This window comes from Pseudorasbora parva, chromosome 23 (assembly GCF_024679245.1).
Source record: "Pseudorasbora parva isolate DD20220531a chromosome 23, ASM2467924v1, whole genome shotgun sequence".
NCBI lineage: Eukaryota > Metazoa > Chordata > Actinopteri > Cypriniformes > Gobionidae > Pseudorasbora > Pseudorasbora parva.
Genome location: NC_090194.1, coordinates 37,454,826 through 37,477,588, shown reverse-complemented (window position 1 = coordinate 37,477,588; position 22,763 = coordinate 37,454,826). Strand labels below are relative to the sequence as shown.

The 22,763-nt window shown below is 39.3% G+C and overlaps 1 protein-coding gene across 2 annotated transcripts in view; it reads right to left on the bottom strand.

Moving 5' to 3' along the window:
- rfx3 (regulatory factor X, 3 (influences HLA class II expression)) overlaps positions 1 to 22,763 on the bottom strand; it is a 69,836-nt gene that overhangs the window by 23,768 nt on the left and 23,305 nt on the right. The window contains exons 2-5 of one of the 2 annotated variants that reach the window (XM_067433979.1): positions 17,810 to 17,916; positions 16,246 to 16,337; positions 6,293 to 6,560; positions 3,029 to 3,103 (exon numbers count right to left, since the gene is read on the bottom strand). In XM_067433979.1, coding sequence (XP_067290080.1) covers positions 3,029 to 3,103; positions 6,293 to 6,560; positions 16,246 to 16,337; positions 17,810 to 17,911 — 537 coding nt within the window. In that variant the 5' untranslated portion in view covers positions 17,912 to 17,916. The remainder of the gene's footprint in view (positions 1 to 3,028; positions 3,104 to 6,292; positions 6,561 to 16,245; positions 16,338 to 17,809; positions 17,917 to 22,763) is intronic. The other variant, XM_067433980.1, reaches the window with a different exon arrangement.

Genomic DNA, 22,763 nt, shown 5'->3' with positions numbered 1-22,763 from the left:
CAGAAATAAGATTATTCTTCTCACCCCATTGGCAGATCATTTGGCCTGTTTAAGCAAAAACTCTCTTCATTTAGATTTTATTTTCAACAAAACAAGGAAAGATATCTCATGTCATTTTACTGATCTAGTAAATGCATCTTGATTTAAGAATATTTAGATATTTAGACTGGAAACAAGACTAAATTACTAAGTAAAAAGAGCATTTTTTTTTCCAGTGTATGAAGTAAATGACTGGTCATGTGACTCCTAAAGCGGCCCGTTCACACCAAGAACGATAACAATAACTATATTAGTGTGGACACCAACGCTAGGAGGCTCCGCTATACGATTATCCTGATTTGTAGTAGGGTTGGGCATTGACATGCGCTCCTCTAGAGTTAATGTTTCTGGCTGAATGATTAGTTTATGGACACTGGATGTGTTTTTCTGAGGTAAATGTGACGTTACTGTTTTATTTTAACTCTTTCAGATACCACAAAAATATCTGAATAATCGTCTAATTACTCGATTACCAAAAATAATCATTAGTGACCGCCCTAGTTCATTCATCACTCAAGATTTTAAGTTGAACTGAGTTTGATGACTATAATTTTTAAGCATTTTTACAAAAAAATTCCTTACTCTTTTTCAATTGTCCAATCACGTAATTTTGAGCTGAATCATATTTATATTTATTTAGGAAAATGCACACATTTGCAACTAGTGGTCAACTTGGGTGTTAGATATTGGGGGTGTAACGGTACACATGTTCAGCTTCTGGTAAACGGCCCCGAATGCTACGGTCGGATTGTTTTACACGCGGAACACACTTCAATCCGAGTTCCCACATGAACATATTTAGAACTCAGTCCCTTTTATCACAAAATATATTCATTATCTTAGCCTATATATTCACTATATTAGCCTATATATTCACTATATTAGCCTATATATTCACTATATTAGCCTATATATTCAATATATTAGCCTATATATTCACTATATTAGCCTATATATTCACTATATTAGCCTATATATTCACTATATTAGCCTATATATTCATTATCTTAGCCTATATATTCACTATATTAGCCTATAAATTCCCTATATTAGCCTATATATTCACTATATTAGCCTATATATTCAATATATTAGCCTATATATTCACTATATTAGCCTATATATTCACTATATTAGCCTATATATTCAATATATTAGCCTATATATTCACTATATTAGCCTATATATTCACTATATTAGCCTATATATTCACTATATTAGCCTATATATTCACTATATTAGCCTATATATTCACTATATTAGCCTATATATTCACTATATTAGCCTATATATTCAATATATTAGCCTATATATTCACTATATTAGCCTATATATTCACTATATTAGCCTATATATTCACTATGTTAGCCTATATATTCACTATGTTAGCCTATAGATTCACTATGTTAGCCTATAGATTCACTATGTTAGCCTATATATTCACTATATTAGCCTATATATTCACTATATTAGCCTATATATTCACTATATTAGCCTATATATTCACTATATTAGCCTATATATTCACTATATTAGCCTATATATTCATTATATTAGCCTATAGATTCACTATATTAGCCTATAGATTCACTATATTAGCCTATAGATTCACTATATTAGCCTATAGATTCACTATATTAGCATATATATTCACTATATTAGCCTATATATTCACTATATTAGCCTATATATTCACTATGTTAGCCTATAGATTCACTATGTTAGCCTATATATTCACTATATTAGCCTATATATTCACTATGTTAGCCTATAGATTCACTATATTAGCCTATATATTCACTATATTAGCCTATAGATTCACTAAATTAGTCTATATATTCACTACATTAGCCTATATATTCATTATATTAGCCTATATGTTCATTATATTAGCCTATATCAACACTATATTAGCCTATATATTCACTGCATTAGCTTATATATTCATTATATTAGTCTATTCATTTTATTAGCCTATATATTCACTATATTAGCCTATAAAGTCATTATATTAGCCTATATATTCACTATATTAGCCTATAGATTCACTATATTAGCCTATAGATTCACTATATTAGCCTATAGATTCACTATATTAGCCTATATATTCACTATATTAGCCTATATATTCACTATATTAGCCTATATATTCACTATATTAGCCTATAGATTCACTATATTAGCCTATAGATTCACTATATTAGCATATATATTCACTATATTAGCCTATATATTCACTATATTAGCCTATATATTCACTATGTTAGCCTATAGATTCACTATGTTAGCCTATAGATTCACTATATTAGCCTATAGATTCACTATATTAGCCTATAGATTCACTATATTAGCCTATAGATTCACTATATTAGCCTATATATTCACTATATTAGCCTATATATTCACTATATTAGCCTATATATTCACTATATTAGCCTATATATTCACTATATTAGCCTATATATTCACTATATTAGCCTATATATTTAATATATTTTATTAAGCTGATGTCTGGATTATTAATGTGAGTTTAAATAAATGATAGACAGTATATAAATGAATATAGTTCAACAGTGAATTGGAGTAAACATTATTTTTTATAATTAGATTTAGAAGTTCATGCAAAAACTGCCTTATTTTCATTGTGAAATATCCTACACAATAACGCAAGACAGAATCATTTCAAGTAAAAATCATCGTCTGCCGCTTTAAATGCCCGTGCTCGTTAAAGCAGGACGGATTCTGATTGGCTGTCAGTGTTTTTATCATTCATCAGCTGAAAGAAAAAGTGCTTCCGATGTAATCTGTCATATCGTTGTGGTGTGGATTAGGTTGATTATTAATATAGTTATGGTCACAGGGATATCTTGGTGTGAATGGGCTTCAGAAGGAGAGGGGGAGAGGGACGTTGACCCGTAGAGACAGAGAAAAGCGCAGAGAACCGAAGCAGATCGCGAGGAGACGTGCAGAGCAAAGCTGGGTAACTTACATGGCTGTTGAGCAGCGAACTTCTCTGACTGGATAAACCTTCAGACTTTTGGAGCGTCTCAATCGCCATTTCAATCTGATAGACCAAAGAGCAAAAGAATACAGGAGAACAAAACAATAAAAAAATGGGGGGAAATCAAATCAAATGAAGGCTGTAGCGAAAGAGAGCTGTACTGAAACCAGAGATGAGCAGCAGAAATAGACCCGGCCACCAACACACACACACACACACACATTTGTTTTTGTGACATATGGTGACATTCCATAGCCGTAATGGTTTTTATATTGTACAACCGTATTTTCTGTCCCCTTACACTGCCCCTAAACCTACCCAACACACACACACACACACACACACACACACACACACACACACACACACACACACACACACACACTGCCCCTAAACCTACCCATCGCAGGAAACATTCTGCATTTTTACTTTCTCATAAAAACTCCTCCTGTGTGATTTATAAGCCTTTTGTAAAGTGGGGCCATGGGTAATGTCCTCATATTTCACCCTCTCCTGTAATACCTGTGTCATACCCATGTCCTCATATGTCACAAAAACATGCCCACACACACACACACACACACTACAGCCCAGCACCGCAGACACTCATCATGATTCTTCTGTAAAACTGAACACCCCAACACAATAAGACCAAGGTCATCCACAAGCAACATTAAACGGAGAGCTGATTATTCACTGGGTTTTAATAAAACGTGTCAAAATCAGTGCGTCGTGATTTAAGAAAAAGGGCTGTGAAGTTCCCAAACACGGTAGGAAAACCCCAACACCCATAATGCACTGGGCCTGATCCGACTGTGAGAGGGGGTACAAAAATGAGGAAGTTGTTTCCAAAAGTGGTGTTTTAAATCATTGTTCATTTACATCAGCGCTATCCAGATCTTCCCCTGGAAGGCCAATGCGCTGAGAGTTAAGCTCCAACCCTAATCAAACACACCCAGCTGTGATTTTTCTATGATCCTGACATTGATTAGCATGTTCAGGTGTGTTTGATTAGGGTTGGAGCTAAACTCTGCAGCGCATTGGCCATCCAGGGGACGATTTGAATAGATTTACATATTGCAACAATACAAAGCTGGCTGACAACATTAATAATACTCAGCAAAAAAAAAACGATTAAAGGTGCAGTGTGTAAGTTTCAGCGGCATCTAGTGGTGAGGTTGAGAATTGCAGTCACCCACCACTGGTCTCTCCCTTTGGAATCATATAGAGAAGCTACGGTGGCCGTCACAGGACAAAGATGTGGTCGTCTGAGACCGCAGAGAGTAGCTAGTGCTCTGAAGAGAAGTTTGCCCCTTTAGGGCCACTGTAGAAACATGTCAGAAACGGCTCATTCTAAGGTAATAAAAGCATAACGGTTCATTATGTAATTTGTCTTTATACTCCACTGAAAACAGATTTATGTATATATAGATCCACATAAATATCACACACTGCACCTTTAACAGAAATCTAGCCTAGATGCGCGCACCGGCTCTGTTCTGAAACCTAATGTGCTGTCTACTGAGGGAATATCGTGATGTTTGGCGAACATGCTGCCTTGTTTTGGTCAGATTTTGATTTATACTTATAATGCTGAAATCGATTATTCTTTTAACAAAAAATATTTTAGAGCCTTATGAAATATATTTTATTGTTTCTCAAATTCTTTTACTATTTTTATTGCATTTTTATGAATGTATTCTGCGGTTCATAGGGTCATAATTGAATGCCACGATATTGAATTTAAGACACTCTGCTCCAATTTAAGACTTTTTTTGAAAGCCTTCAATCGTGAAAGGTCAAATTAAGACCAGTGGAAATCCTGTAACATCAATATAAATTGTGTCTTTTTATATAAGAGAATAAAGAGCTGCCTTTTCATAATCTCAGATCAATGATAACTACGATCAGTCTCGTCTAATGTAAATCTGTTTGTTTTACATCCTCCAGTGTTATATCGTCTTATTTAATAGTGTAAGTACTGATGCTTTCCCAGATGACATCTGATATAAATAAAATGCATTATAGTTATTGATAAATAATCAGTAAAAAATGTTTTTTGTTTGATAAAATGCCACTTTTAAAGAAAAAATGCATATTGACATAAAGATTGAATCCAATATTTGGTGATAATCTAGCACAATGAGAATTTCTTTTGTAGGCCAGTCGTTTTTTGAAGAGTAACAAGATCCCAAATAAGTAGAAAATCCTCCCCGGGTGGAAATAACGTGAGTGATAAAGGGACGAATCACCCAAAAATAATAATTTACTCATTTGATTAGTTTCTTTCTTCTGCTGAACATAAAAGATGACGTTTTGAAGAATGTTCTTCATCCTTTCATAGTATTTTTTCCCCATACTATGTAAGGTCAATGGGAACTGTTGGAGAGCCAACATTCTTCAGAAGATGCTCAACACAAGAAAGAAACTCAGGGGGTTTTGTGTGACCTGTCCCTTTAAAGGGTTAGTTCAGCCAGAAATGTGCATTGTGTGATGAATTCCTCCTGTGGTTGGCCAGCCGTCAGACCTCCGCTCATCTTCACACACAGATGAAGATATTAGTGTTGAAATCCGATGGCTCAGAAAGGCCTTCATTGACACCAATGTCATTTCCTCTCTCAAGACCCATAAAGGCACTAAAGACGTCGTTACAAAGCCCATCTCACTACAGCGGCTCTACAATCATTGATGAAGAGGCCAGAATAGAGTTAGTGCGCAAAAAACACTAAATAACGACTTATATAGTGATGGCCGATTTCAGAACAAAGCTTCTAACCGTTATGAGTCAGTGAATCGATTCATGATTCGAACCGTTATGAGTCAGTGAATCGATTCATGATTCGAATCGCCTGTCAAACTGCTGAAATCACAAGACATTGGCGATTCGAATCATGAATCGATTCACTGACTCATAACGGTTCGAAGCTTTGTTCTGAAATCGGCCATCACTATATAAGTCGTTATTTAGTGTTTTTGCGCACTAACTCTATTCTGGCCTCTTCATCAATGATTGTAGAGCCGCTGTAGTGAGATGGGCTTTGTAACGACGTCTTTAGTGCCTTTATGGGTCTTGAGAGAGGAAATGACATTGGTGTCAATGAAGGCCTTTCTGAGCCATCGGATTTCAACACTAATATCTTCATCTGTGTGTGAAGATGAGCGGAGGTCTGACGGCTGGCCAACCACATACATTTTTGTGTGCACTGTCCCTTTAAGTGCAGTGTTGCTGGGAGCGATGTGATTGGAGCTCACCGTGGCAGGGGAGGCTCTGGTGGTCTGAGCTGCGGTGTGAGGGGCGGAGCCATCCATGGAGTTTCCTCCAATCAGATAAGCCCCTGAGCTGCTGATGATCTGTCCTCCTGAGAGTCCCATGGCCAGAGATCCGTTTCCGTTCCCGTTGTTTGCCATGCTGTGATTGGTCACCACCGCGCTCACCTGGGCGGAGCCACCTTGCGTATCAAAGTAGTTTCCGCCGCTGTTCTGGTTGTACAGCTGTGGTTCTGAATATGAATACGTCCGTCTGCCAATAAAACAAACACAAGCTGCGTTCACTTAAACGATTTATACATCGGCACACTCGCTTTTCTTTATACTATGGGGCCGTTGAATGCTTGAATCTGATTGGCTGATGAACGTTCTGAGGTGTGCAGTTATTTTCCGGGGGGAAAAACATAAAGCAACTTAAATGCTGCAGATTTTTCACTAGCGAGGTAATAACAGCGGTGTTTAGAGACGCACAGAGGTAGCCTAATTCAGTGTTTCCCAACCTTTTTTCAGTCATGGAACCCTTTGAAAGTTTTCAGAATGTTGTGGCACCCCCTCGCATGCGTTACGCTAGCTGTGTAACCGTACAGATTGCTCACGGGTCAGTTTGTATAACGTTTTAGGTTCACGGTTTTGGTAAGGTTCAGAATAAAGAAAATAAGAACAAATAACTTAAATAGAAGCAGCAGCACAAATAAATACTACTGAGCAAAGATACTAATGAAATAAACAATGATTTTCAGGTTTTTCAGGTGGGTCTAAAATTAGTTTTTAGGTAGAGAAATTGAATAAATAATCAAATGTAAAATAACTGCATATTTAACTGTTTAAATAAAGATTAATCCTTATCAAACTTACACAAGCTATTCAATCAGGAGCAGTGAGTGATGTCTTTATCTTTAGTTTGACATTAAACAGAGTAACGGCCACTGCCCCTTTAAGAGCTAGTGCAGGGGTAGTTGTCGTTTCTCTCGACTGTATAAAGTTCTCTTAAGGCATACACAGACTATGTCTGCTTGGATACTCATCAAGATGGACATGTTGACACACTTCTGGTGTGAGTTTGTCCGTTAAAGCGCAAGACTTGAGAGAGAACTCAATATATGCGCACTGAGACGAGTGTGTGCTCTCGGATGATGCACAGAGACAGATCTTCACGCAGTGCGCGCGCTCTCATTCGCGTCTTCTGGCGAATATTTCCGGGTGATGACGGTAAAATGACTGGCCATACGGCAGCACTCTATGTGCATTCAACACAGTTTATAAATAGAAACTGTTTTGCCCACATTTTTCTTTTATTATCGCTGTTGTAATGCATGACTGAGGAGCCAGCACGTTTATCCATCGACAGAAACATACATGAAGCATTATTTTCAAGTTATCCCATATTAAAGATGCGTCGTCATCAGATGTGAGATGAACCGCGGGGCAATGCGTACCGGCACCTTTTACACGGCACCCCTGCTCACGTCAGACAGCACCACGGTTGGGAAACGCTGGTCTAATACGGCAATTCCCCATGACGTCACAACAGTAATAAACTTCCGGGTGGCAAAAGCCGAAGCGTTAGTAAATTGCTTGGGATTCAGACATAGCTAACATGATTATTGAGGGACTGATTAACTAATTCAGGAGACAGCAATACATGAAATGCCTAACCCTGCTCCAGTAGATGTAGCGCTAGTCTAATACCATCATTTTTAAATGAGCCTCAGCCTGCATTGAGTAGTTATTTTAGTGACGGTTGCTGTTTGACGTACAATACGTTAGGCTATCGTAGATGGTCTATTCCCTGTTATCTAACTCAAGGCTATGATGGTTTTCTGTTGCTCTGAGTCGGATCCGATGGCACAGACGTGAGCTTCTGACGGTCAAAAGGATAGCGCTGGAGACTAGCGCTACTCCGCTAACGTTAGGCCTTCACTCAAACTAAACTCGCGGTGATGATGAAGCCAGTGTTGTTCACGCATCAATCATCCATCAGCCTACAACTATGTTCTGCTGTTCCCATTTCTTCCATTGACATTCGATCAGTAGCCTACATGACACTAGAAGTTCAGTCTCTTCCTACTTTTACTTCAGGCAGTGACTGGCAATGAGTTCGATCTTTAAAGGAGATCTAAACTTTACTAATATTAGTCTGGAATTTCCCCAGCTGAAGATAATTATGCTCTGCTGTGATTTTGTCGATGGACCGTTTTGAGAATACTTCTCTGTAGGGCCTCTTCTAAAGACGTCCACTCGCTTTAGCCTCCTCACCCACAGGTTTTGCTGGATATATTTACTTCTTTCTGAATGAAATCGATACAATCCTACAGCTTTTGCTGAATATCTGACGGCGTAACCCCAAACACAACACGTTTTCGTCATAGTTTCAACTTTAATCAACAACAATGTTCTTAACTTTGTATCTGTGTACAGTAACCGGCTGATCTCTTCAGTTTGTCAGCCGCTCGCGTTCTGCCGTCCGGAAGTATCCTGGTGCCGATTGTTTACAAACATTCTGAAATGGTCTATTGACCGTTCGCAAAGACCCGCCTCCTTTAGTTACTGTTGCTATGTCCAACAAGCCATGGCGCTCTCACACCACACACACACTCTCATGTAGAGAAAAAACATTGTTTGGCTACTGTACTTTCAAGATCGAGGGCCAACATGGCGACCGGCATTCGAACCCCTCACCCGTATGTATTTTCAATGCCATATTATAAACTTACCAGAATACTTTATTACTTGAAATGAGTAAATATACATTAATGAGCACATGTATTTTTGAAAGAACTACGTGTTTTTAGCTAAGAATAAACTAAAAAAGTTACACAGTGTAGCTTTAATTGACTTGAGACTCATCATAAGTCGTGTGTTGATGGGTTGGCAAGCTTTCGTTGTCAGGTGAGAGTGCCGTTTCCATGGATACAGAAATCACCAACGCATAACTGTTTGATAGAGAACATTGCTTTTGATTTGCCATTCTAATGCGTGCTTTCATCGTTCGGCTGATGACATTTGATTTATAATGGCCAATTTAGAAGATCTTAGCCTCTCGCTGAGTGAATGTCTGAATGTGAGCGATCCGAACGCTGAGGGAGAAAAGAGGAGAGTTTCACTCGCTGACACTTCTGCTCTTCTTTAGGTGACTGAACAACACAGGGCTCGACTTTAATTAACACTAACCCTGCGTCCTAATTGTTAAATAGTATGCTAAATACGCCCCATGCTAAATAGTATTCGAAAATACAATTAGTATGTCCCAAATCGTAGTAAGCTGAAAAGAGTATGCCAAAGATACCCGGATGGTTTACTATTTCCGGTCAGAATCTGAAGTGCGGATCGACACACACTCTAACAGCTGATATTACCCACAACCCATTGCGAGTTGGACAAGGATTTGATTAGAACTACAAATGTGGATAAGTGTTAAAAAAACTACAAACATGGCGGATGTGCGAGTCAGACGGTTAAGTAGAGCGGTTTAGATAAAGATTTGAGTGATCAATTATCAGTATTTAACCTGACAAAAATAGTTATTCTGTGTTGTCCACATTATATTTCATCTGCAGCAGCATTGTGAACTTTTGTAATGATACGTTTGGCCATTAACTTTTAAATGCATCATTATATTTAAACTGCAAACACACGAGGAGTCTCCGCATTAAAGACACACATGGCAGATCGACACGGCTACATTTCTCTCCGATACGGAAGGGGATTAAACTGAATGTGGAGGATTTTACCTGTGTGATGATTGACAGGGCAGTTAAACGGTTATGGGATGCTCGTAACTAGGCGACAGAGTCCGTTAAAGATGGCGAAGTAGTCCCAAAGCTGGCATACTCTTCTGCTACACACTCAAAAGTATGCCCTTTTCTTCACAAAAAGAGCTTCACTAGTGTAAGTGATGATTGATGGTGGATAATAATATAATATATAATGAACTGACCATTACAAGGTTGTGCGTGGAGCTGAACGATATACCGTTATCGTATATATATATCGAGATATGAACTTTCAAGATATTACTATCGAAAAAACCAACAATATCAAAAAGCCCTGCATACAACTCTGGCGGTCACAACAAACATCAGTTTTACGAGTGCCCTTGAATACGCCGCTAAAGCCAGCACACACACTACAGGGACATGGGAGAGGGTGGGCGGCGTTTCCATGATGACGCGCCATTGCTGGTCACGTGACACACCGCAGCAGCAACAGCGCTGAATGAATGATGATCTGCTTTGTCATTTCCTTTTTTATTGAGAATATTCACAAATGTGTTCGCTATGGTATGAAATATCTGATATTCCGATCGTCAAATACATGCGAGTGGAAGTATATTGTTGTTTAAAGCCCTTTATAACGATGGCGTTAGTTGAGCTGTATGCGCGATGGCCGCCGCCGGGTTAGTTTGTGCCGCAGACCCAGTTCAGAGAATCGGATATGTTGGATTTACAACCTCTGTTTACAACAACACGTGAATTCATCCACTTCTCCCGAAATACCTAACAGTAGGCGGCTGGTGAACTGGGAATAGAATAGAGCAAACATTGAAGTTACTTACACAATGTGTATCTGATATGAATAAAACGTGTCGAATTACAATGGAAAGGATTATTATTACCTCTTCCATAGACATCAGTGTGTATTTTACAAACTCTAAATGTATTGTTTTTTTAGTACTTATGTGAAATTTATATGTTTGAAACCTAAAATAAAAAGTATGCGGTTGAAAACACTGAAAAGTTGTGGTATATGACAGCTCTGAGTGCGCCTGTCTGATCGTGATGCACTTGACTGCCTCATCCCTGGACGAATCAACCATTTTAACAAATCATTTGAATCGATGACTCACTCATAAACAACTGCCTCATCCCTGGACGAATCAACCATTTTAACAAATCATTTGAATCGATGACTCTCTCATTAACAACTGCCTCATCCCTGAATGAAACCGCCATTTGAACGAATCATTTGAATCAATGACTCTCTCATAAACAACTGCCTCATCCCTGAATGAAACCGCCATTTGAACGAATCATTTGAATCAATGACTCTCTCATAAACAACTGACTCATCCCTGAACGAATCAGCTGTTTGAACAAATCGTTTGAATCAATGATTCACTCATTCATACAGTCACCTTCGCCACCTACTGCCGGTTTAGTTTTGTGTTTAAAAGTGTCATTCATTACTACATTTCTTATCTGTAAATTTAAAATATATTTAAAATTACCTCATAACGTTATTTAATGCAGTTGTAGTTTGTGTAAATAATTTCATTTGATTGGGAACAGCCCTATAGAGTCTTATTATTCTAATTTAATATATTGATCAAATTTAAGAATTTATAATGAAAGATGAAGCATATATTTTAAATTATGGGGAAAAGGCCCTTTATGAAGGTCAAAATATCATAACTATGCAGATTTAAATGTCAAAGCTGACTGATATTTACAACACACACACACAAAAATCTTTTTTTTGGTGGACAAGCACATGAGAAGGCTTAATGTCGAGCCCTGCTGAACACACTTGAGTCGTGTGTGTGTGTGCGTGTGCGTGTGCGAGTGTGGAGTTTGCCACTAAACACATGCTTTTCTCACAATCATGCAAACATGAGACTATCGGCCCGTTCACACCAAGAGCGATAACATATTAGCCTCACACCATATCGTTCTGTTTATTATAAGTGCTGACGTTTTCCCACCTGTCGCTTTAAATGCTCGAGCTCTGGATTCTGATTGGCTGTCAATGTTTTTATCATTCGTTAGCTGGAAACAAATTGTGAAAATCATTGCTATGGTTGTGGTGTGCACTAGAGCGGTTTTTAAAACTATAGTTGTGTGTAGACTTGCAAAATTCAGGAAATTTTCAAGGCTGGAATCTTTCCATGGAAATAAACTGGGATTTTGCAGTGGGGGAAAAATAATGCTGCATAATCTTTTGTGAGATTTAATGGACTTTCAGTTGAATTTCTACTCTACACAATCCTTACACACACACACACACACACACACACACTAGGGCTGCCACTAACGACTATTTTTATCAGCGTTGACGCACTCTATTGTATCGACCAATCACAACAGGCCTAACGCGTGCACAGTGCATTACTCTATAATATGCGTGCATTTGCCTTTGATCAAAAATACTATCAAATATTGTGAAATATAAAATTACAATTTAAAACAATGTTTTTCTATTTTAATATACTTTCAAATGTAATTTATTCCTGTGAGCAAAGCTGGATTTTTAATCATTCTCAGATGAGGATTTTCAAATGAATAATTTAAAAAAAACACAGCATTTATTTAAAATGTATATCTTTTGTAACAATATAGGCCTATACTACCGTCAAACGTTTTTTTAAATTTCTTTTTTTTTAAAGAATTCATGTAGAATGCGATTATTTTTAACTTTTTATTCATCAGTGAATCCTGGAGAAAATACCACAGGTTCCAAAACATGTAAGCGGCACATCCTCAAATTATCCGAATGATATCTGAAGGATCACGTGACATTGAAATAAATAACACATGCATAACAACTGCTGTAATAAAAATATATGTATTTTTGGTAACACTTTATTTTAAGGTTCAGTTATTAACTATTAACTAGTGTCTTATGATCATGCATATTCCTATGATATTGTCTGTTTATTATCACTTATAAAGCTCATATTAATGCCTTATTCTGCATGAGCTTATTCTACATCCCTTAATCCGACCCAATACCTAAACTTAAACACTACAAAAACTACCTTACTAACTATTAATAAGCAGGAAATTAGGAGATTATTGAGGCAAAAGTCATATTAATAGTGATTATGTGCTCCCCATACTAAAGTGCTACCGTATTTTTATTTACAGTATTAGAAGTAATTAATTGGAAAATATATCAATATGCAATAAATAAATAACCGCTTATGACCATATTGTTTATATATATGTTTGTATATGATAGTTTATATAAATTTCCAATTTATTCCAATTAATTCTCACAAATTCCTGTTAAGTTTCCAAATCGGAATATTTCCAAAATTCCCAGATTCCGTGGAAAGTGTCAGAAAATTTGCCAAAATGTTCTGTCCCTTTGCAACCCTAGTTGTGTCCCAAATGACACTACACACTTGTGCACTATGTAGTCGACAGTGTAGTGTGTGAACTTTATCATTCAACATCGTTCCACTACGCGACTAACGCCGCATTCACACGGGGCGTAGGCGTTACCGCTTGACGGAGGGCGTGGCTGAAGCTGGGTGCTGACGCGATCGTCATAGTGGCAAGCCTGCAGTCTCCCTCTCATTTACTGAAGCTTTCGCGCCTCGATCGCCCCCCTGTGGCCGGTCCCAGTATAGCCGCCCCTCTGTGTTTTCTAATGGACGTGAGGCAAACTAAATAATAAAATTACACTTCAAATATTTTCCCCCCAAAGTTAGTTTATGTCACTGAAGGCAGTTATCGTCAGGATGATTTCATTTCAAGTGTTCGTTTTTAAAATAAGTTTAGTTTTAGTTAGTTATCTGACGCTTTAAAAACAGGGAGTGTGACGTCATGATTGACAGCTGAGACTGACGGCTTCTCTGAGTGAAGTTGTCACTGAGGCACTGACGGACTTTTTTCGGAATTTTTGGGAGCAGATTGGTGCTTTAGCTTTAATTTCTACATTTCCATAACTGTTTATTTTACACCAACATAATTAATTGCTCTGCATCTGCGAGAGTGTGGGCGGGCTTTTGATTTTGCAGCTGTCCTTCCTGCTTTACTTCCTGCGCTCTACTGCGCAACTCCGGTCCCGAAATCGCTACTGCGCAGACTCGGTCCCAAGATGTCCGCGCCGTGCACCCCCGCCTGAAAGCTTCAAATATGGCAAGCGGAAACGGATGATGTCGAGTCGTCCATATTTTTTTATGGTCTATGGTGACAACAGCCAATCACATTAACTTGCCGCTTGGACCAAAACCCAACACAAAACAGCACCTTTTTATGACAGCTAGTCTGTGAGACGAAATGGATGCCGATTTGGTGTTATGTGTGATTGCGATTGCCCGTGTAGTTGTTGTCAGTGGACTGCACAGGTGCTCAAAGCTGTTGGCTAGCGTCTGCTGTAGGATATTTGCATACGGCGATCTGATTGGATGACGCCTGCGCTGGCGCTTGAAAAGTTGAGAAATCTTCAACTTCTGCCGCTTGGAACGCGAGTGAAGCGCCGCGACGGAACCCACAATTCAGTTTGGCAACGGATGATGTCACCCATTCAAAGTAAATGAGAAGCGTTAACGCCTACGCCCCGTGTGAATGCGGCGTGAAGCTCTGACAGTCGAGAGCATGAAGTGTCCAACACTCGTTCATTAAGAGCCTCATCCCGGTATTTAAAGCACTTTTTCTGTTTTTTAGAGTGAAAGTATTTCTACAAAACATCACAGAATAGTGCATTAGTGTGCACATTGGAACACGCCTTATATCTGTATTGTTATTGTAGTGAATGGCCTTTATTTTGCATGATTTTGATGATGTCCTGAAGCACCTGTCTGAGCCAAATAGACAAATCTGTCATTTATTCACCCTCGTGTTGTTCAAACTGGCATGACTTTCTTCTGTGGAACCCATTGAAGACTGAATGTTGGTAACCCAACAGTTTCCCATTGACTTCCATCGTAGGGATGGAAAATAGGGCTATAATCTATATATTTACAAATGAAAAGTGTGTATAACATTTTGTATTTGCATAAGAACAGCAACGATAAAAGAAAAATGGGTCTCTCTTTGTAAACTGTTCAGTGCATGCGAGTGCTGCCGTATGTTAGGATATGAACAGTTATTTCTCCGTCATCACCGCGTTTAGAGCCAGAAGACGCGAATGAGAACGCGCGCACTGTGTGAAGATCTGTCTCTGTGCATCATCCGAGAGCACGCACTCGTCTCGGCGCACAAATATTGAGTTCTCTTTCTAGTCTTTAACGGACAAACTCACACCAGAAGTGTGTCAACATGTCCATCTTGATGAGTATCCAAGCACAGTCTGAATATGCCTTAAGAGAACTCTACAGTCGAGAAAAACGACAACTACCCCTGCACTAGCTCTTAAAGGGGCAGTGGCCGTTACTGTTTAATGTCAAAGAAAAGATAAAGACATCACTCACTGCTCTTGATAGAACAGCTTGTGTGTGTAAGTTTAAAAAGGATTAATCTTTATTTAAACAGTTAAATATGCAGTTATTTTACATCAGACCCACCTGAAAAACCTGAAAATCATAGTTTATTTTATTAGTATCTTTGCTCAGTAGTATTTATTAGTGCTATTAATGTGCATCTCGTCAGTAAAGCCGGTTCTCTACGCGGTAAATTCCCTCAGGTGGGTGATTTAGAGCAGCTGTTACTACACAGAGCCGCTGTTAACTGAGAAGATGCGCAAATAAACGCTGAACATGAAGTGGATTTGATCGTGATCGGAGGAGCCATACTGAAATGTTAACTAGTTTTTCTGTCATTCTTAGATTCACTCGAAAGTGACGGTTCTCAGACAGCTGCCAATGAGGGCAGGTACTTTAGGCTTAAATTATTTTACTGGCCATTCTAATTAATGATCGGAAGAACGCGTATCGACCACCGTTACTGTAAAATATGCTCATATGTCCATTTTAAACTCAATTTTGGTCAAATGTGGATTATATCATTACACTGGCAAGAATATGGTTACATGTAAAGATGCCGTACCAAGTATGACAACGCTACATTCAGCTGCTTTTGAAATACGGTGTTTTCACTTCCTGAAACGTAACCGTTTTGGACATACGTGAGTTTCATCGGGCAGCGCCGATATATATAATAGGGCATAGGTTGCCGCTTGATGTATATGCACGGACGCCTCATTGACCAACAACATGAGTGAGTAAAATGACACCATGTTCCTTTTTTTTTTTTTTACTATTTGAGAACACTCACATGGTCCCGTTGGTGTAAACGCCGCTGTTTTCCTCCTGGACGTACTGCACCTGTGCTTGATAAACATGCTGGACCTGTTGAACAGTCTGCGCCTGAAACACACATTACACATTACTAACCCACGGTGCCGTAAAGACTCGCCAATATATATATTTTTATTTGATTTGATTTTACTTACTGTTGTAATGGCTGAATGTTGTCTTCGTAATTTGTGTGTGTAAAATATATCAAAACAATAAAAAAATTATTTAAAAAACAACAACTCTCCAATATAGAGAGAACTGTCTGTCATTAACTCCTCTCCGTAAAGTCGCTCCACACCCGTAAGACCTCCGCTCATCTTCACACACAGTTTATTCAATTCATGATTCGGATCGCGTGTCAAACTGCTGAAATCACGAGTCATTGGCGATCCGAATCATGAATCAATTCGCTGATTCATAACCGTTTGAATCTTTATTTGAGGATTGAACACAAACCCGGAAGAGAAGCCAATGCTGAATAAAGTCGTAGTTTTTGTTATTTTTGGACCCAAATGTATTTTGGATGCTTCAAGAGACTCTAATTAAAGGTGCACTATGCAGCTTTTGTCCACTGGAGGGCGCCTATGCAAAACAAATGCGTAGTTTGATGACGCAAAGTGTGAGCGCAGCATCTTGGGAGATGTGGTCTTCTCATCACAGCCGGTGAAAAATAGGACTCGGGCAGAAATCACGTTCATGCATGCGGTTATTAACGTTACTGTAGTCTGAAGCAGAGCAGGACCGAGTGTTATGGACCTGAGCAAAGCTGCTGGAGCGATTGTTAAACAAATACCCGCCTTGCGAATACCGGGACTTTTATTATGATGGGACGGGACTCATTCGCCGGGCGCCTGCACAGATCCGCTCTTCCGGTTATGATTTTGAGGTAATGGAGCTCTGTTTATCATATTAGATACATTTAAGTGTGTTTAAAACGATGTTATGACGTTACTCCGTGCGTTCAGTTGTTCACACTGCTAAGAGTAAAGCGCTCCTGCCAAATAAAAGCCGAAACCGAGGGTAGCGCAGATATGACGCGATTGACAGGCGACTCTCTCAAATGCAATGCTGCAACGTCCCGGTCCTCAGTTAAAATAGCAATTTTCTCACAATTTACAAATAGTTGGAAACATCTGGGATATTGTAGGTACTCAACTGAACAAAACATATAACACTGGCCTAGTGGTTTTTGGATATTTTACTGCAAAAATACTACATAGTGCACCTTTAACCCACTGATGTCTCATATGGACTACTTTGATGATGTTTTTATTCCCTTTCTGGACATGGACAGTATAGTGTGCATACACTTGCATACGCTCTCGGACTAAATATAAAATATCTTAAACTGTGTGTGAAGATAAACGGAGGTCTTACGGGTGTCAATAAATTAATGGTATTTTCATTTTTGGGTGAACTAACCCTTTAAGAATCGATATCGGTTCGTCAAAATGCTCAAAAATCGATCTTCTTTCCCCAGCCCTAGTCTGAGGTGTGTGTGTATGTGTGTGTGTTGTTTGTAGAGCGATGAAGCGCCTCACCTGCTGCTGCACGGGCACCTGAGACGCCCCCTGCTGGCCGCTGACCGCAGGCTGCACAGGAACGCTGGACGTTGAGTCAGCGCCGGCCTCTGGGGTCTGCATGGCGCCTGAGAGACACACACACACACACACACACACACACACACACACTCATTAACAGATTACAATGTCCAGCAAGCAAACCCGTCACTCGAAGTTCAGTTTTAGTGCTTCAACTTCAGTGCAACGCTTCTCATTTTCATTTACCGTATTTTCTGGACTATAAGTCGCAATTTTTTCATAGTTTGGCTGGTCCTGCGACTTACAGTCAGGTGCGACTTATATATCAAATTTAATTCATACTGACTGACAAGAATAAACATATAGCCGCGAGAGGCGCTCTATGCTGCTCCTGTAGCCTACCCCTGAAAAAACTGAAAAAAGACTCTTAACTGAAATATTTACTTAAAGACAACAACTTAGAAAGACGGAACTCAAACAAAATGCCCCCATAAAGAAAATCTTATTCTGCCAAATACAAACAGCATGTAGCCTAGTAAAATATGCAGCGGAGAACGATTCCCACAGCGTTCGTCTCGCGCGGCTGCGCCTCTCCCGCCAGAGAGCTCAAGCGTCTGTGGACTCGTTCTTCAGCTCTGGCCATCTTGCTTACAGTCCATCATTAGCTTTCTTTGTTTTCTTCTTTACAGTTAAAGTAACCTCTGCTTTTCGCCAGTCCCTCACAAGTTTCTCACACAAACTTTCTTTCTTCTCCTCGGTTATGCACAATGAGCGGGTGCGAGCGAGTGCACGTGAGTGGGTGCACACATGCGTGCGCGGCTTCCGCTCTGCTTTTGCCCTAATGCGACTTATGTTTTTTTTCTTCTTCATGACACATTTTTTGACTGATGCAACTTATACTCCGAAACGACTTATAGTCCGGAAAATACGGTAGTTTAAAGGGATGGTTCACCCAAAGATTGTAATTATCCCATGATTGACTCTCCCTCAAGCCATCCTCGGTGTGTGTGACATTCTGCTTTCAGACGAACACAATCAGAGTTATATTAATAAATGTCCTGGCTCTTCCACGCTTTATAATGGCAATGACTTTTGGGCCATTTTTTAAGTCCATAAAAGTGCATCTATCCATCATATAACTGCTCCACATGGCTCCAGGGGTTAATAAAGGCCTCCTGAAGTAAACTGGTTGTGATTGTATAAGAATAATATCCACATTTAAAACTTTATAGAAAAAAATAACGAGCTTCAAAAACTATTCAATGACATTAAAAGTTGGGAAGAGCCAAGATATTTTAACAGGGCTATCACAGTAGTCCATATGAGACATCAGTGGGTTAATTAGAGTCTCTTGAAGCATCCAAAATACATTTGGGTCCAAAAATAACAAAAACTACGACTTTATTCAGCATTGGCTTCTCTTCCGGCTTTGTGTTCAATCCTCTAATAAAGATTCAAACGGTTATGAATCAGTGAATCGATTCATGATTCGGATCGCTTGTCAAACTGCTGAAATCAAGAGACATTGGCGATCCGAATCATTGATCGATTCACTGACTCATAACCGTTTGAATCTTTATTAGAGGATTGAACACAAACGCGGAAGAGAAGCCAATGCTGAATAAAGTCGTAGTTTTTGTTATTTTTGGACCCAAATGTATTTTGGATGCTTCAAGAGACTCTAATTAACCCACTGATGTCTCATATGGACTACTGTGATGATGTTTTTATTCCCTTTCTGGACATGGACAGTATAGTGTGCATACACTTGCATACGCTCTCGGACTAAATATAAAATATCTTAAACTGTGTGTGAAGATGAACGGAGGTCTTACGGGTGTGGAGCGACATTAGGGAGAGGAGTTAATGACAGACATTTCATTTTTGGGTGAACTAACCCTTTAATGCGCAGTAATGGTGATGCTCATCTTGGCAAACAGAATTAAAGATAATGTTATTATATCACGCTCGGGTCACTTCCTGTCCTTCTGCTCACACACACACACACACACACACACACACACACACACACACACACACACAGCAGTGTGTTTATCTGTGTGTGTTCGGAGCGGGTCAATGAGTGGAGGGGAACGCCGCCCGTACCCAAAGCAATAAATGAGGTTAATATTTAATGGCCTCGCGCTTCAGACCGATGAGATTTCAGAAGCCAGTTCTCTCCTGAAGGTTTGCACTGGAGGAAGCGTTAGGTTTGCGCTGGCTCTCGTGTAAACAAGCCGTGTTTGAGCATCGCTCGAGCGTATAGTTTCCATGCTCAGGTCTCTCCAGGTTAATTACCCATCGCTCCCCAAAGGCTCCTCCACCTCCTCTTCTTCTGCTCCTCATTTACCTGAAGGGTGCAGGTGGTGTTGTTCACTTCACCTCCCCCTCAGCCCTAAATGTCTGATTACCCAGCATTCCTGCCTCGCACATAATCACGGCCATCTCCAGTGCGCACACACAAACACACACAGAAGCACATACACACACTGCCCCTAAACCTACCCATCACAGGAAACAGTCTGCATTGTCTACCTTTTTTTTATTTTATTTTATTTTTTACACTTTTACACACAAAAAAAACTCCTCCTGTGTGATTTATAAGCCTTTTGTAAAGTGGGGCCATGGGTAATGTCCTCATATTTCACCCTCTCCTGTAATACCTGTGTCATACCCATGGCATTATACACATTTGGGTCCTCATATGTCACAAAAACATGCCCACACCCACACACACACACACACACACACACACACACACACACACACACACACACACACACACATTCATTAACAGATTACAATGACCAGCAGGCAAACCCGTCACTCAAAGTTCAGTTTTAGTGCTTCAACTTCAGTGCAACGTTTCTCATTTTCATTTAGTTTAAAGGGATAGTTCACCCAAAGATTGTAATTATCCCATGATTGACTCTCCCTCAAGCCATCCTCGGTGTGTGTGACATTCTGCTTTCAGACGAACACAATCAAAGTTATATTAATAAATGTCCTGGCTCTTCCATGCTTTATAATGGCAGTGACTGTTGGGTCATTTTTTAAGTCCATAAAAGTGCATCCATCCGTCATAAAAGTGCATCCATCCGTCATAAAAGCGCATCCGTCCGTCATAAAAGCGCATCCATCCTTCATAAAAGTGCATCTATCCGTCATAAAAGTGCATCCATCCGTCATTAAAGTGCATCTATCCGTCATAAAAGTGCATCCATCCGTCATAAAAGTGCATCTATCCGTCATAAAAGTGCATCCATCCGTCATAAAAATGCATCTATCCGTCATAAAAGTCCGTCCTTCGGATGAGACGTTAAACCGAGGTCCTGACTCTCTGTGGTCATTAAAAATCCCACGGCACTTCTTGTAAAAGAGTAGGGGTGTAACCCCGGTGTCCTGGCCAAATTCCCTTGATTGGCCCTTACCAATCATGGCCTCCTAATAATCCCCATTCACTGAATTGGCTCTATCACCCTCTCTCCTCTCCACCTATCGCTGGTGTGTGGTGAGCGCACTGGCGCCGTTGTACTGTGGCTGCCGTCGCATCATCCAAGTGGAACTGCACACTGGTGGAGGATGAGGAGAGACCCCTGACATGAGTGTGAAGCGCTTTGGGTGTACAGTAGTACATTTGAAAGCGCTATATAAATGCCTCATTCATTCATTCATTCATTCATAAAAGTGAATCTATCCATCATAAAAGTGCATCTATCCGTCATAAAAGTGCATCTGTCCATCATAAAAGTGCATCTATCCGTCATAAAGTGCATCTATCCATTATAAAAGTGCATCTATCCATCATATAACTGCTCCACATGGCTCCAGGGGTTAATAAAGGCCTCCTGAAGTAAACTGGTTGTGTTTGTATAAGAAAAATATCCACATTTTTTCTTTATAGAATAAAATAACGAGCTTCAAAAACTATTCAATGCCATTACAAAGTGCAAACTATCCCCCTACACTGCCCTTGCCCCTAAACCTACCTATCACACACACACACACACACACACAGATAGCCCCTGCCCCTTAACCTACCCATCATACACACACACACACTGCCCCTAAACCAACCCATCACAGGAAACATTCTTCATTTTTACATTTTCAAAAAAAAACATAATTTAGTATGTTTATCAATCCATTTACATTGTGGGTACCGCTGGCTGCTGATCTCAGGTTTTACTATACTTATAGGGACATTTGGTCCCCAAAATGTAATATAAACAAGGACACACACACATGCGCACGCACACACACTCACTGAGTCAACACACCTAAAGTATTCGCCGTTCTAGCGTCAGTCGCTGTTCTTCTGTAACACATGATGCAGCATAATCTCCAAACGGACTGAATTCACACACAATCCTGCGTTAAACACACTTGTGCTCTAATTACAGTCCGCTCTTGGTGAATGCTATGACATGCTACAGATGCAGTGTTAGCACACACCTCGTCTCTTTATCGATATGCCCTCACATTAGAGAATGCAGGATTCGCTACTCCATCACTTCTATAGCGTTGGTTATCAGGAAAAAATATCATTGTTAATAAATACACAAATACAATGTTAAATGCAACTAAGCAATTATTTATTTGCCATAAAAAATAAATTAATTAATTAAATATAAACAAATACTACAGTAAATGCAAATAATCACATGCAACTAAGCAATTATTTACTTCCCATTATAAAAAAATGATTAAAAAATACTACAGTAAATGCAAATAATCACTTTCTATAATAAATTTACTTTCTATAATAAATGAATGAATGAATTAAACATAAATAAATACTACAGTAATTGAAAATAATCACAAGCAACTCAGGGTATCTGCAGGTTTCATCAAGTCAAATTTAAGACCTTGTTAAGACCATTATGAATTAAATTTAAGACCTAGGCCTATCTTACGCAATAAAAAAAAAACATGCAAAGGAAATGCAGAATCA